The 13,086-nt window shown below is 53.4% G+C and overlaps 2 protein-coding genes across 2 annotated transcripts; both read right to left on the reverse strand.

Annotated features, from left to right (window-relative positions):
• Positions 1-2,420: 2,420 nt before the first annotated feature.
• On the reverse strand, positions 2,421-7,940 carry J4E87_007284 (uncharacterized protein; the record flags this gene model as incomplete). Its single annotated transcript, XM_049378880.1, has 1 exon — positions 2,421-7,940. The coding sequence occupies one exon, from the start codon at positions 7,938-7,940 to the stop codon at positions 2,421-2,423; it is 5,520 nt and encodes a 1,839-aa protein (XP_049231542.1).
• A 1,018-nt stretch (positions 7,941-8,958) lies between these two features.
• Positions 8,959-12,582, reverse strand: J4E87_007285 (uncharacterized protein; the record flags this gene model as incomplete). The annotated part of the gene is made up of 1 exon (XM_049378881.1): positions 8,959-12,582. One exon carries the CDS (start codon positions 12,580-12,582, stop codon positions 8,959-8,961), a length of 3,624 nt encoding a protein of 1,207 aa, XP_049231543.1.
• Between the last annotated feature and the right edge of the window lie 504 nt (positions 12,583-13,086).

Below are 13,086 nucleotides of genomic sequence, written 5' to 3' on the forward strand. Positions count from 1 at the left end.
GGAGTAGAGTTGGCTAGCACATAACGAACACTGGCAGGGACAGGGTTGGGCGCGAGTTGACGGAGCTTCGGAGACATGCTGGGTTCATCGCTGCCGGAGTAAGCAGCGGTCGTCGGTCTCCTGCGCCTTTTCTAAGTTCTTCGGCACTGGAGAGTAGCAGGGTGAAAATTAGTGCTGTTAATTTAAATGTTAGTGTTCACATTAGCTTCTATTAGAAGGGAAGATTAACGCGCGAGAGATAACAAAGTTGCAGAGACCGACTCCGACTTAATGCAGCTAAGCCGTGCCTTCTGTGAGTGAAGCCGAGAGCTTGTCAGTCTCTTGCATAATATCTGTATGTCTTTAGGATAATTGAGGTTGGTAGGTAAAGTAGTGTCACAAAAGATAGAATAAGAAAGAAGCCATCGTGTCTACGACAGATACATGTATAGAGCAAACATAATAGTTCTAACTAGAACTAGTATCACTCTATATAACTTAGAATAGAAGGAAACTAACACATATTAAGCGAAAGACACATGCGCTAAGAATAGGAATTTTATCTTAACGTTCATGGCTATCTGATACATTGTTTAAAAACTTAGTGTAATGTGTCGTACACTTATTGTTTAGGAGCAGGAAAACTGCTGCCTAGTCACTTTTCTTTGCCCACATACAAGTCAGTAGACACATGGTGTAACGAACGTTGCTTAGATTCGATCTGAGCTTTATGTCAGCTCTAGGCTGCAAGTATTCGTCCTCATCCTTATTTACATGCACTGTGCTTATCATAAGTTAAATTCTGAGAAGGAGCTAAGCGCTGCTTCGCTATCATCCCATGCCCCATATGATTATTCTTCTCCAGCACATCTTCCACTGTAACCTTGCTCTGCATACCCTTCACCACTATGGCCTCATCTTCTTCCTTCTTGATTTTCTCCTCGCCCAAGTCTACGTTCTCACTTTCGACAACGGTGACACTAGCAACAGTACCCTCACACTCATCCATCTCCTTGATCCCATGGAGAACCTTATGCAAAAGACTACCCGGCGCCACTAGTTCCTGGCTGTAAGAGAAGCGTTCTGGATTCGGGACACCGTAGAGAATGAACTGTAGAACGCCTGTGCGCTCAGAATCTACTACAGCAGAAATCGGAAGGGTCCTGTCGCTCATGAGTGAAAAGGTTGTACTAGCTTTTGGTCGAAGCCATGACGGGAGGGAGTATGGCCATGGTTTAAAGGCTACTTCCTCCACACCCTCCTCTTTCTCTCTCTTACTATCCTTCATAGTCTCCTTCATGTCATTTTTTTGAGACGTGGATTCCAATACTGTAGGCATTGGCGTTACCATCCCGCTGCATAGCGGAAAAGAAAGGGGACGCGTTGAGCACGGGTGGAAAGTTGAGTAGGCGACTATGAAGCCGAAACCTTCTTCGGTTTCGGCGTTTGAAGCTTCAACAGCGTCGAGAGTATTTGGACGGAGACTGTCGAATCGCGACATGGGTTGGGCGCTAGGTGTTATGCGTTGACGCATTGTTCGTACAGAGAAGATCTTGCGGAACATTGTGGCGTTCTAATTGAATGATTTATGCCTGCTATTTCTAGAGGTTCTCGTACGGGTGGTTTATCGGAGTTGAGCAGAATGACTGATGAAAAGAGGAGTGAGTTGTACCGTTAGAAAGATCAAGCGTCGGCGGAAAAGGCTCCATCGGTAGTGGGCGAAGGGGATTTAATTTCCCTTGGTATAGACGACGTCGCACACAATACCCGCATAGCGTTGTCCAGACACGAGTGAAAAGTTTGAGGTAGGTATGCGTTAACAGTGTTTGGGCGCCGCTAGTGTTTGCCTCTCTAAAACCCGGCCGGATCGCGAAGTTCGAAACGTTCGAGATGGTGTGTTGCAGCTTTTACGTCTTTGTCGATTGAGCAAATGTTTGTGTCTGGATTGGTAATATTCTGCTCTTCTCTCATCGTCAGAGGTGGGCCCCTAAGGACCACGGTACAGAGATCTTGGTGTTGGCAACGAGTTTGACTCCCCATCAGGTCCGAACTGTGGAAGAAACTGGATACGTTGTCTTGCCGAGCAGATAGTGAATTAAATCGATGTTGTAAGGGATGTGTAGTGCGGAACTGGCGCTGCACTGCCCTAGGTAAAAAGGTTTATCTACTATTACCCACAATTTACAGAAGTAGAAACAAAGCTGGACGAAGAAAAGAAGATGAAGACCGAGACTGTCCAATGTGTACCAGGAAAAACGATGAGGGTATCCGAATTTCGCTCAAAACGCGTAGATCAACCAAGATGCAATGATGTGTGATATTCACAGAAGGAAATGTGCGACCATATCACTTCGCGTCGAATACATTAACGGGGGGAATTAGCGCGAATGGACCAAATTTGGGATGATCACAAGGAAAAAGGGCGAACTAAAGACTGGGGCTCAGTCACCATCCCACATGGGAGGTACCCACTCCTGTCCAGGATAACTAGTCGCCTTCATAGTGGGCTCGTCATCTTCCACGGCAGGCAGCTCAAATACCTGTCTGCTATTGCTGTGACTCCCACGTCTCTCCCAGGTTAAAGCTCCTCCGGTAGTGCTACCGCCAATGCTTCTCAGGCTGCCAACCTGCCCGCCACCAGACGCGCTGCGCTCAAGCTCTCTTGCTCTTGCTCTTGCAGCCTCGCGTTCCTGCCTATCGCGTTCATGTCTCTCGCGCTTCTCCTTTTCGCGCTGGACGCGTTCCATGTGGGCGAGATTCTCTTGCTGTAGGAGTTGGCGACGTAACGACTCCGCACCCATGTCTGGTGATGTGCGTTGAGGTGAAGCAGCCATTGAGGCGGGTTGTGGATGCTGCAGGATACCAATCGAGGGTTGACGTGGACGAGAATCTGGTTGTCTATCACGCGGTTCACCGTCTAGATCCGTTGTGATATTGAGCGGTCGAAGTCCTTCGGGGCGACTCTTATCTAAACCACTATTAGGCACACCAGGACCGTCATATGATGGTGGGGCTTCATTTTGAGCTTTCACATCATACTGGGATCCATTCCCGTGTGACGAGGTATAGACGTAGTTTGGCGACGATGGGCTATGAGAATGCGGCCGTTGACCCTCAAATGAAAAAGGCTGGGCGTTAGAAGGTCCGGGTCGCATAGGACTTTGGGCTATTTTTGGTGGTGGAGGTGGGGCAAATTCGCTTGCAATGAAATTCTGGGGACTATTGATCACCGTAGGGTCGGGAGACATGGGCAGAGGATACGCTGCGGGTGGCGGGGATTGTCCCGGATGTATCGGTGTTGGCTGTACAGGTGTCGCGTCGCGGCGGATAATGGGCTGAAGATTTTGACTTGATTGTGCTGCCTGCGAGGTCGCATAGGGCTGCGTGAAACTTCGCGGCAGAATTTCCCTGAATCCACCGCCGTGTGCTTGAGCATGTGGAGGTACAGTATTTAGCGTAGTCTGCTCGGGCGATAAATGAGGCGATGGTGATCCGGCAGCTCTCTCGTCCTGCTGTTGTTGTTGGGCGGTAAAGCGTTCTTGCATGTATTGTCCCTGTCGTGCTCGAACAATGTCTTGTTCGGTTGCTCCTGCTGGGAAGTCGAGATGCCATGGAAGATCCTGCTGATGGACTTCTGATATGCTGCTCATCCTTGGATTCTGGTACCGTTGGCTACTAGGGGCTGGAGAGTAGCTAGGCATTGCTGGAGAGTTTGATATTGGCGACACGAGGGACATTGTGCTAGCATCCGAGTGCATTCGACCGTTTGGAGGTACTTGTGAGTGTGCAGACACTTGCGGCGACACAGCCTGCATTATTGACTCCGAAAGCGGACGATTGTGTTGATCCACTGAAAGTTGCACGGGCGCATCCGTCTGACTGAGTGACAACGACTGCTGTTGCCGATCAAGCGGCGATACAAATGCCCCAGATACATGACTATACGCCGCAGGTATTGGAGGTGCGTCATAACTCGGCTCTTGCGTAGGGGACACTGCAGGTGGAGATATCGGCTCATCATCTTGAGAAGCAAAAAGAGGTCCTGAGCCGTGCGCATTGTGGTACGGAAGCTGAGGTTGATAGTCGTTCGGTTGCCACTCTACCAAAGATTGGTGTTGTTGCTGCTGACGCGGTCGTTGCACCCACGCATCGTCGTTCGGCCATGGCCTATTGTGCTCTGGTGCAGATCGCTCCTGTCGTAGTAGTTCCTCCCGTTGTGCTCGCCAGGTATGATGGGCAAGGTGGTCCTGGGATGTCTCGGGGTGTGCTTGTTGTTCTAGTTGTCGCTCATATTGATGGTCCCTCTGAACACTCTGCTCGTACTCAGACTGCTGTTTTTCGGGGGGTTGCTGCTGTCGCTCAGCCTGTGGGACCGTATAAACTCCTTGGTGAGCTGTTTGCGGTTGATTACGTTGATCTACCTGTCCCCGCGCGGCTAAAGAAGCTGCGTAGGCTCCACTCCCAGCTGGAGCTGGCTCAGCACGATGATTATAGTATCCTCCAGGAGGTGGATCCGAATCTTGATCTCGCGTGTGTGCAAGAGTGTTCTGGAATGGTGCACTATAGGGCTGTGCTTCAATCCCAGGCTTGGAAGCTTGGGATTGATTCAATTGTAAGCTGCTTTGCCGAGCTTGGTGTTCCATCGCTAGCTGCTTTGTTTTAAGGAATGCAGACGCTTCCTCTGAATGTAAACTAGAGATTGGCTCTCGTGATGACAGAACTTGCTGCGTTTGTTGCTGATACGGCTGAGGTAGCTTTTGAGGATGCATGTTGGGTGCTGGTTGCGATGGCCCAAGCTTTTGACCCAGGGGTGGCCTACTTTGTATGGTATGAGGCGGAAGTTGTCCGGGAGGATAGTATGCTAACCCAGACTGCTGTGGCTTATTCTGCTGATGCTGAGGTACTCTATGAGAGGCGCTGGGAGTAGCTGGAGTAGCGGTCGCCTGTATACTCTTCTGTGCCTTCTTTCCTTCTTTTGACATCTTGTATTTCATAGCCGATCCATCACCATTCACACCACCTCGAATGAACAGAGCGCCCAACGCAGAAAATCTCTTCTTCTTGCCAGATTCTGGTCTTTTCGAGTATGATACTTGATGGGCCTGGACTTGAACATTGGATATTGACGGTGGCTGCTGGGATGAAAAGTCGTTGGGAAGGTCGGATGCAATGCGCGTTCTCGAATCGACACGCGGTTCTACCGAGTGTACCTGTAACGAAGCCTGCCCAAACTCCGGTGGCTGCCCCATGTTTGGGCGACTATGCGGCAAGAAAGGATGTTGCTGGTCGATAAGCTTTTCTGCCGATGCCTCCCTAGGGCGCATAAATCTGTCCATTACAGAGTGAAGCGGAGTACCAGAACTAGGACCCGGCGGAAGTGGCTTGGACTGGGAGATTATGGCTGTATTGCCAGAGTTGGTCGTATGCTGGAGGTTCGCCTGTGTCTTACCACCAAAGCTCTTGAACATTGATGTAAGCCGAGGTTTCGAAGATGACTTCTCCTGGTTTCTTGATGTTTGCTCGGCAGGTTGAGACGAAGAATTGGCGGGTGGTCTAAACGCGGCAACTTGGTATTGCCCTTGCCTCTGCAACAATTGCTGTTGCAGTTCAAATTGATTTCTGGGTCCATGAGATTCCATCTGCCCTTGTGCGCGATTCGGGTTGCTCTGCGGCCCCGAAATTGCTGGCCTCTCTTGTTCTGCTAGCGGAACCCGACCCGAAGCTTGAGTGGCCTGTGGTAACTGACAGTTAAGATCAGGACTTCCGGAAACTGCTTGCTGGGAAGCTTGATGGCCCGCAGGACGCCAAGAACTGACGGTAATCTGAGTGGTTTTGTTACTGGGGTCGATTGACTTTACCGCTTGGAAGATATTCTTGGATGGAGATGGGCCAGATGCAAGCATTGGCTGGTGCCTCAATGCGCTCCGATCCGAGGGCGGTGCGACGTTTGCTAGCGGGTTCGGTGAGTACACTGTGTCCATATGTAGTGATTGCTGGGACTGATTACGATGCTGCATAGCGACAGGGGAAGATTGCGTTGCATTTGCAGATGCGGTCTGGTTGATCTGATCTTGAGGTTTGCCGTCTTGGTCTTCAGGTCCTGAGACGAAGCTCATTGGCCTTTCAAAACTGTATCTTGGGCGATCACCATCGCGAGATGATGGCGCTGTCGCAATACCGGAAGTTGAAGGCTGTGATGGCTGTTGTTGGGTAGTTGCCCCTCGCACCTGGAGATGTCCAAGTCGCAAAGGCTGGCCATGCTCGTCTTGCACATCCTTGACGACTCCGTTATGATCTGCGTAAAGATCAAAACCATCGTCGCCACCATACGACATCAAAATCTCCTCTGGAATCTGTGGTGGGACTGCCGAAGGCTTCACGGTGGACTCTGGCTGCATGCGACGAATTGTTGACGGGGTTGATCTTCCAGTAGATGTTTGAGAGTAAGGGTTGCTTCCCTCGTCAGAAACCATGGCAGATATCTGCGAGAGCATGGATCTTGACCGTTCTGGAGCCGCCGTAGCGCTATTTGAAACCTGCAGTTGCTGTGCTTGGTGCTTGAAGTCCGGAAAGCTGGCCTGGCCATGGGAGTGGCTGTTTGACATGGCGGGACGTGAATGCTCGCTGTACGGTTGTCCAGCCTTGGGTGTCTCCGGACCGTTCTGGGTGGTAATGCGCGGAACCTGCCCGGCGGGCGTGACGAGGTTGCTTTCGTCCCCCATCTCATCGGAAGCGCGCTCAGCCACGCGTGGATCAATGATGCTGTGTCCGCGGCCCCATGATGGACTAAGTGATCCAGAGGCGGTATGCTTTTCAGCGGCGTCGACAACTAAGGAGGGCGGCGCGGAGCGCGTCGAGGTGTCGCTGTCAGCCGCCGCAGCACTGGCCCCCGCAAGGGTATGGCTAAGCGAAGGCTCCCGGTCCCCATGTCTTCGTATTTCCTGCTGGGCTGGGGCTGCAATCGCGCCAACGGCCATTACTCGACTGCCTGCGTCCGCGTCGCGTTCTTCTCCAGATGTTGTCGCGCGGATTTCTGCGCTTCCATCTGCATTCCCAAGATCCCGAGTGCTTGTCGGAAGCTGCAAGTCGCTCTTAGCAAACCACACAGGACTGAAAGCGCGTTCCGCATCCGCCTTTTCATCTCTCGACATGCCCTCGTCGTCTTTGACATCAAAAGGCGCCTCGGATGCAGGTACACTAGCTTCGAGCGACGATACTCGCCAGACTTTGCCAGTACGAAAGGCATCATCAAGAAGACCGAGAGTAGGCGATTCAACATTAGATGCACGTTCTCCCTGGCGGATCGTTTGTTCTGCGCTGGCGAGCTCGTTGACTGTGTGGTGCTGCGGAACCGAAGCGCTGCCGTAAACAAACGTCTCGTGTCCGATGTCCAGGAACGAGTGTTCTGCAGACTCCTGGGCCCTTTCTTTCGAACCTAGGGTATTGAGAGGATCCATAGACGGCCATTCTATAGCAGCGACATTGTCTGGTGGCTGTCGCGCCAGCACAAAGGGTGTGTCTTCATACCTGATGACCCGGGCTCCACGCATTTGGTCATCGCGCTCGACATCCCCCACATCCCCGTTCTTATCTGATGTAATACTGGCAGATTTGCCCACAGGAGCTAGTACAGGGCTGACACTGTCAGATCCCTGTTTCGCATTCAGTGCTATCACTGGTGCCAAGCTTCTTCCACGAACAAGCTCCCTGTCGCTGTCTTCATCGCTCACATCCATGTGTCTGTTAGTGTACATAGGAGGCGGTTGCTGGCCATGTCGCAAGGATGTTGGTAATGGGTCGTGATTCAACTGTGGCGGTTGATCGTCATCATCGATGCGATGATCTCTGACCCTCTTTGGCGATTCGTCACTGAACCCGAATTGAAACCCATCGCGTCGGAGATCATCAGATTCTGCTGTAGGTAGGTCTGGTTGGAAAGATCCCTCTGGGGCACGAAGCATTGTCTTATAGTCATTCGCTCTTTCTTGCGCACCAGAGATGTTATTATCGTCAGCAAAAGCTGGGTGATAATCGAGGCTTTTTGGATCTCTCGTAATCGCTGCTGGCATCGAATGTCTATTCAGAACAATAGGAGGGGTTGAATGCCGAATAACAGATTGCAACATCCGATGGCTGGCACTGTCCTGACTAGACCTACGTCGATAATGCTTGATGGCAACCTCGTTTGGAATGGGGGGAACGGGCGGAACATAGTCTTCAGCGTCCTTGTCCTGGTTTGAAAAGGCACTCTTTGCTGGCGACGGCAATATGCCCAAATGCGCCTGCGAAGAGCTTCTTCGCATCGCTGTAGTATTGAAGTACTCGTTGAGAGCAGCCGGTGGAGTGCCGACCCAAGAGTCTGGAGCATGGAAAGAATGCGGCCGACGTTCCCCCATCAGGTAGTGATGGAGCTCGCGGGGAGGCGAGGTCTTAGATGTCGAGTCAAGGACGGATGGAGTAGTTTTCGGCAGCGCCACACTACTCGGTCTGGTTCTGGAGCGACTGGCACGCCGAAATTGGGACGAGAATGAAAATCGACGCTTCTTCTTCTCTTCGTTCGAGACTTCCCCCTTCTTTTCCTTTTCCGTCATGGAGCGTAGCAGTTGCACTCCTGACGATGCTCTCGATCTTCGTGTGACGAGCTCGGGCTCTTGAGAAGCTTCGCGCGAAGAAGGAGCAGAGTCGGCCCGGTTATACGAGGAGGTCTGAATCACGCATCACATCAGCAAACAACACCGTCGTAAGGAAGCTGAGCCGCCTCAGTCAGACTTGGCATTACGTTGAGATGATTATGAAGCTACAGGCGAGGACTACGATCGTAAATGGCGAAAGAATGAAAACGCCCAAAGCAAGGTCAGAAACGCCACATTCAATGTCCATACGAGTACATCCAATCACCCGCTGTAGTCCATGGACCAAGGAAAATGGTAGTCGTGACATACGATGAGAATGCCAAGCAAAGAAAATGGGTAGAAGAGATCATTTATCTACCTTTTCGCGGCCGAAACGGCTCTTGCCTTTCGCAAACAATCCCTTGGCACTGGTCATGCCTTTCCCTCCTAACACATTAGCAGTATGAAGCAAGTCCTTGCCTTTCAATTGCATCTGCTGATTTGCAATTCGTCCGCCAAATCCTGAACCAGATGATGCAGGATTAGTGGGAGAGCCTGAGCTCGCGGGGACTGGTACGCTAGCATTGTTATTTTGGTCGGCGCTCACGTCGTAGCTACTCGAACCACCAAGCTTGCCAAACAGTGCAAGAGAGCCAGTGTGCCTGTGACGTGCCGAGCTTGTAGGCACACGCTGTACTGGGTACGTCTGCGTAGCCAGCTCGGGGTTTGCTTCGAGCGCAGAGCGTAGCCAGTCATTAAGGCCATGATCAACTGTCGCCCAGTACTCGCGTGTCTTGTTGTAGGTGTCAATTCGCTCAGCAGCAGTGTTAAGCGTTGCTATTTCTCGAGCGCCCAGAGGCTTGTCCGTAATTGGCGACTTCGGCGAAGGCTCCTCCTGTACGGCAATGGGTGTTTTCGGCTCGTCGTCAGATGTTACGATTGCGGGATGTTCCGCAGGCTGCTCTATCCGTTGCTTCTCGTTCAAGCTGGATCCTCCGAGTCCCGAAGTCTGCTCATGCTCCGCACTGAAACGTGGTGGGAGATCCACGGCTTCGGGATTGAGCTCTGTGTTGACAACATGAAGTCCCGGGGAGCGTGTTTCTTCTCGAGCAGGGCTAGTTCCGGGGCGCGCAGTATCGACGGTTGGAGAAGCAGATCGTTGCGGCATATCACTGCTACTACTAGGGTCAGGTTTAGTAACCGTGAAAGTGTGCTCTGGGCCAAAGTACGAGTCCGGAAGGCCTTCTGACCACTCTTGTCGTTCTTGATCTGCAGCTCGTTCCACAGTGGGAAGGCGACTCTCCGTTGCCTGTGAGGCTTTTGTAGGCTCAACAGCGGCTACACCGTGCGCTTGCTGGTCTGGTGTTTGCGGTTGCGGGTTGCTTGCCTCCCAGCTAAATCGATTGAGTATCACAGGCTTGGTCGGTTCTTCCGATTGTGGGAGAAAAGACATGGCTGCATCGGATGGCTGATCTTGAGCATAGCGCTCAGTATCCTGCGAAGATCGACGAGAAGCCCGATCTTCATCTGCCCAGTAGGTATCATACTCACTGGGCAGAATAGAGCTAGCACGATTTGTGCCTGGGCTGGCGGGGTGGAGCGAGGCTTGATTAGACTCGCTGGCCGGCGACGCTGGAGCCTTGAAAGGGCTGAGACTGGCGACAATCTCCTTGCGAAGACGGTCACTTTCCTGGTCTTCAGCAGAAGGGTCAGTACTTAACTGAGGATCAAGACTCGGTCGTTTAGGCTGACTCTTGAAGGGCTGTGAGGGCCTCTCCTTCAAAGGCGGGGGTGGCGGAAATTCTGATTCCGGGGTGTCTTTCGCGGGGGGAGTTGGCGGCACGCTTGAGCCGGAAGTGCCAGTACGATCTAGCTGAAGAGGCCTTGGTAAATAGATATTTCCGTGGTCAGTACGACGTGCTTGCTGCTGTTGAGTCTCGGATGTTTGGTCATCGGCACCCAAGGTTGTGCGGATAGAATTGACCATTGCAGCTCCAGCATCTCTAAGAGCGGCGAGCGGATCCGGAGTGTCCGTCTCTGCCGACAATGCCCCGGCAAGTGGCTTCTTATCCGTTGTAGCCGTCAGATCGGATTTGTTGAGCGCACTCGGACCATTGTTCGCGAAACTTAATCGACGGTCTTGCTCGCCCAGATCCGAAGGTGTCATAGCGGTAGTAGCATAAGACTCCCACTGGCCTGGAAGATGGGGACGAAATTCTTTGACAGGACTGCTGGGTTTCGAAGGGCTAGCTTTCGTTGGAGACGCCGCACGTGAATTATCGTTGCTCCGTTCCCACGATTGAACACTGTTCCTCGAGCGATTGGACTGTGTAGAGCCACGTCTCGACGATGCCACCTCTCCAAATTTGCCAGCCAACGCCTGCACACGACCCTTGCTTGGAGACTCTGAGCGATCGCGCGGCAAGCCATCATCGAGAGGGCTTTGCGCGTTATGCGACTCGAGGAAGTTGTTCTGTGATTGAAGCTCTGAAGCGCCCAGTCCGGGTGCGCCATTGTCTGGACCATCCCTGACAGCAGTAGCAATATCAGCCTCGCGAGTAGCATATGCAGGGGATGGACCATTAAGGCCGCCTTCCATTGCGCCCGGAGTTTCGTTGCTTTCCATGGTAACAAGGGCGGAGGAGGGTTCGGGTACGTCTCTGCTCGGTGCTAAGATAGGGGATCGTGCAGGACTGTCACCGCGTGTGGGCGTAGCGAGGCCGCTGCGCGGTAGAGAAGAGTTGGAGAAGTTGCGATTGTGACCTGGGGACGGTTTTCGTGGAACGTGGTGTATGGGCTCGACGATCTTCGCAGAGGTTGGCTGGGTAACGGGCGTCGTGACTTCACTTGGTTCTTCTGCGATGGCGGGTGTGGTGCTTTCTGCTTGATCACGGTTTCTCAGTGCTGAGGCTGCTGAACTGGGCACGCGGCTCATGATTGGGCTGATTCCGGAAGTGCTTCCAGTATTGCTCCTCAGAAGGTCTGAAGTTGAATCGTTGTCGTTTGATATGGGCGTTGGCGGAACGGAACGCGATTCGTCAGCGCGAGTAAATGCCTGATCAACAACAGAGCGCAGACCCTTGTCATCCTGTGGTGACGCAAGGGATTGATTTTGCTGGGGTTGTTGTTTGTCGTGCGGGGCTGCTGCATCATAATCAGGCAGATACTCGCTCTTGCGCTCAGCGACGGTTTCCATAGGCTGCAGCGATCGCCCGCCTTCTTGAGGAGAGACCACGTTGTCCTGTATCGGAGAAGAAAGAGAGTCCAGGCTTGGTCGCGATGATTCCATTGACGCCCGCTCCCGCTCCTCTTGGTGCCGCTTGTATATGTCGGCTGGTCTGATGAAGGGTAGCGGCTTGTCAGATGCCTGACTGCCATTGCGTGATCGTGGCGAAGTAGACATTGGCATGTCTCCCTGGCCTATGCTACTCTTGCGCGGGGGAAACTGTGTGTTGAGCGGCGAGGTGAAATCGGCAGGGACCTGCGATATGCGAGTCTGGAGAGGCGGGGGTATGGCAGAGTAGCCCTGCTCATGCTCGTGGCCGTGTCCATGTTGGGGTTGCGGTATTGTTGAGGAGAAGGCGCGCTGTTCCTCGCCGTGCTCGAAGGAATTTCTTCGGGGTCGTGGGAGGGGCGCCTGCTGGGAGGGGTCGGTGAAGCTGCGCGATGGTTGCTCCGTCCGCTGGGCATAGTAACGCTGCGCCAGAGGCTGTGGCTGCTCGGGCTCCTGGTTGACGCCGTATTCGTCGTACTCGTCGTAGCCGCCCCAATCGTCGCCGTCGTAGGCGTTCTTCTTCGCCTGTACCCATTTCTTCGTTTTGGCACGGTTGACATTGGTCTTGAACGACACAGGCTGGCCGGCGGAGAAGGGCGACGCGGTCCGATCGCTAACACGAGTCAGTTCAGGACAGCAGGCGACATGCGCGTGCAGAGGCGGTACGTACAGCGGCGACCTGGCTTCCTCTTGCTGGAAGCGGAAGGGGCCAGACATGATGGCGTAGGAGGGTCCGGAGATGGCTAGGATGCACCGCTCTCGCTCTACTAGGGCCGAGCCCAACGCCAGCTATGTCCTGCAGCGCATGCAACCGGGAGACACGAGGGGCAGCCTGCCGAGATGGAGTCTGCGACAACGGTGGGGGCCGGGGGAGCGAGGCAGTGGTGGTGCAGGTGGCCGGAGTGGTGATAGACAGCGTGGCTGGAGCCGGGCGGGAGGGTTGATGAGGGCTCGACCAAGCTTCCGGGGGATACGTCACCTGCCTGCGCGTGCGAAAGGCCCGACGTGATCACGACAACGGCGCACTCGACGGGAGCAGCTGGGCAGGCGAGGATGGGCGCAGAGGACGCGGTGGAGGAGTAAGGAGAGCTAGCGATCAACTCCCCTTGATGCAGCTGCTCCGCGCGGTCTGACGGGTCTACGGCCAGTATAGCGCGCCGTGGAGGTGTGGCGCAGGGCGTCCAAGTTTGGCCGACGCGGAACTAACTACGTTTCCCCATT

Source organism: Alternaria ethzedia, assembly GCF_023757985.1.
Source record: "Alternaria ethzedia strain BMP 0044 chromosome Unknown scaffold_19, whole genome shotgun sequence".
Classification (NCBI taxonomy): domain Eukaryota; kingdom Fungi; phylum Ascomycota; class Dothideomycetes; order Pleosporales; family Pleosporaceae; genus Alternaria; species Alternaria ethzedia.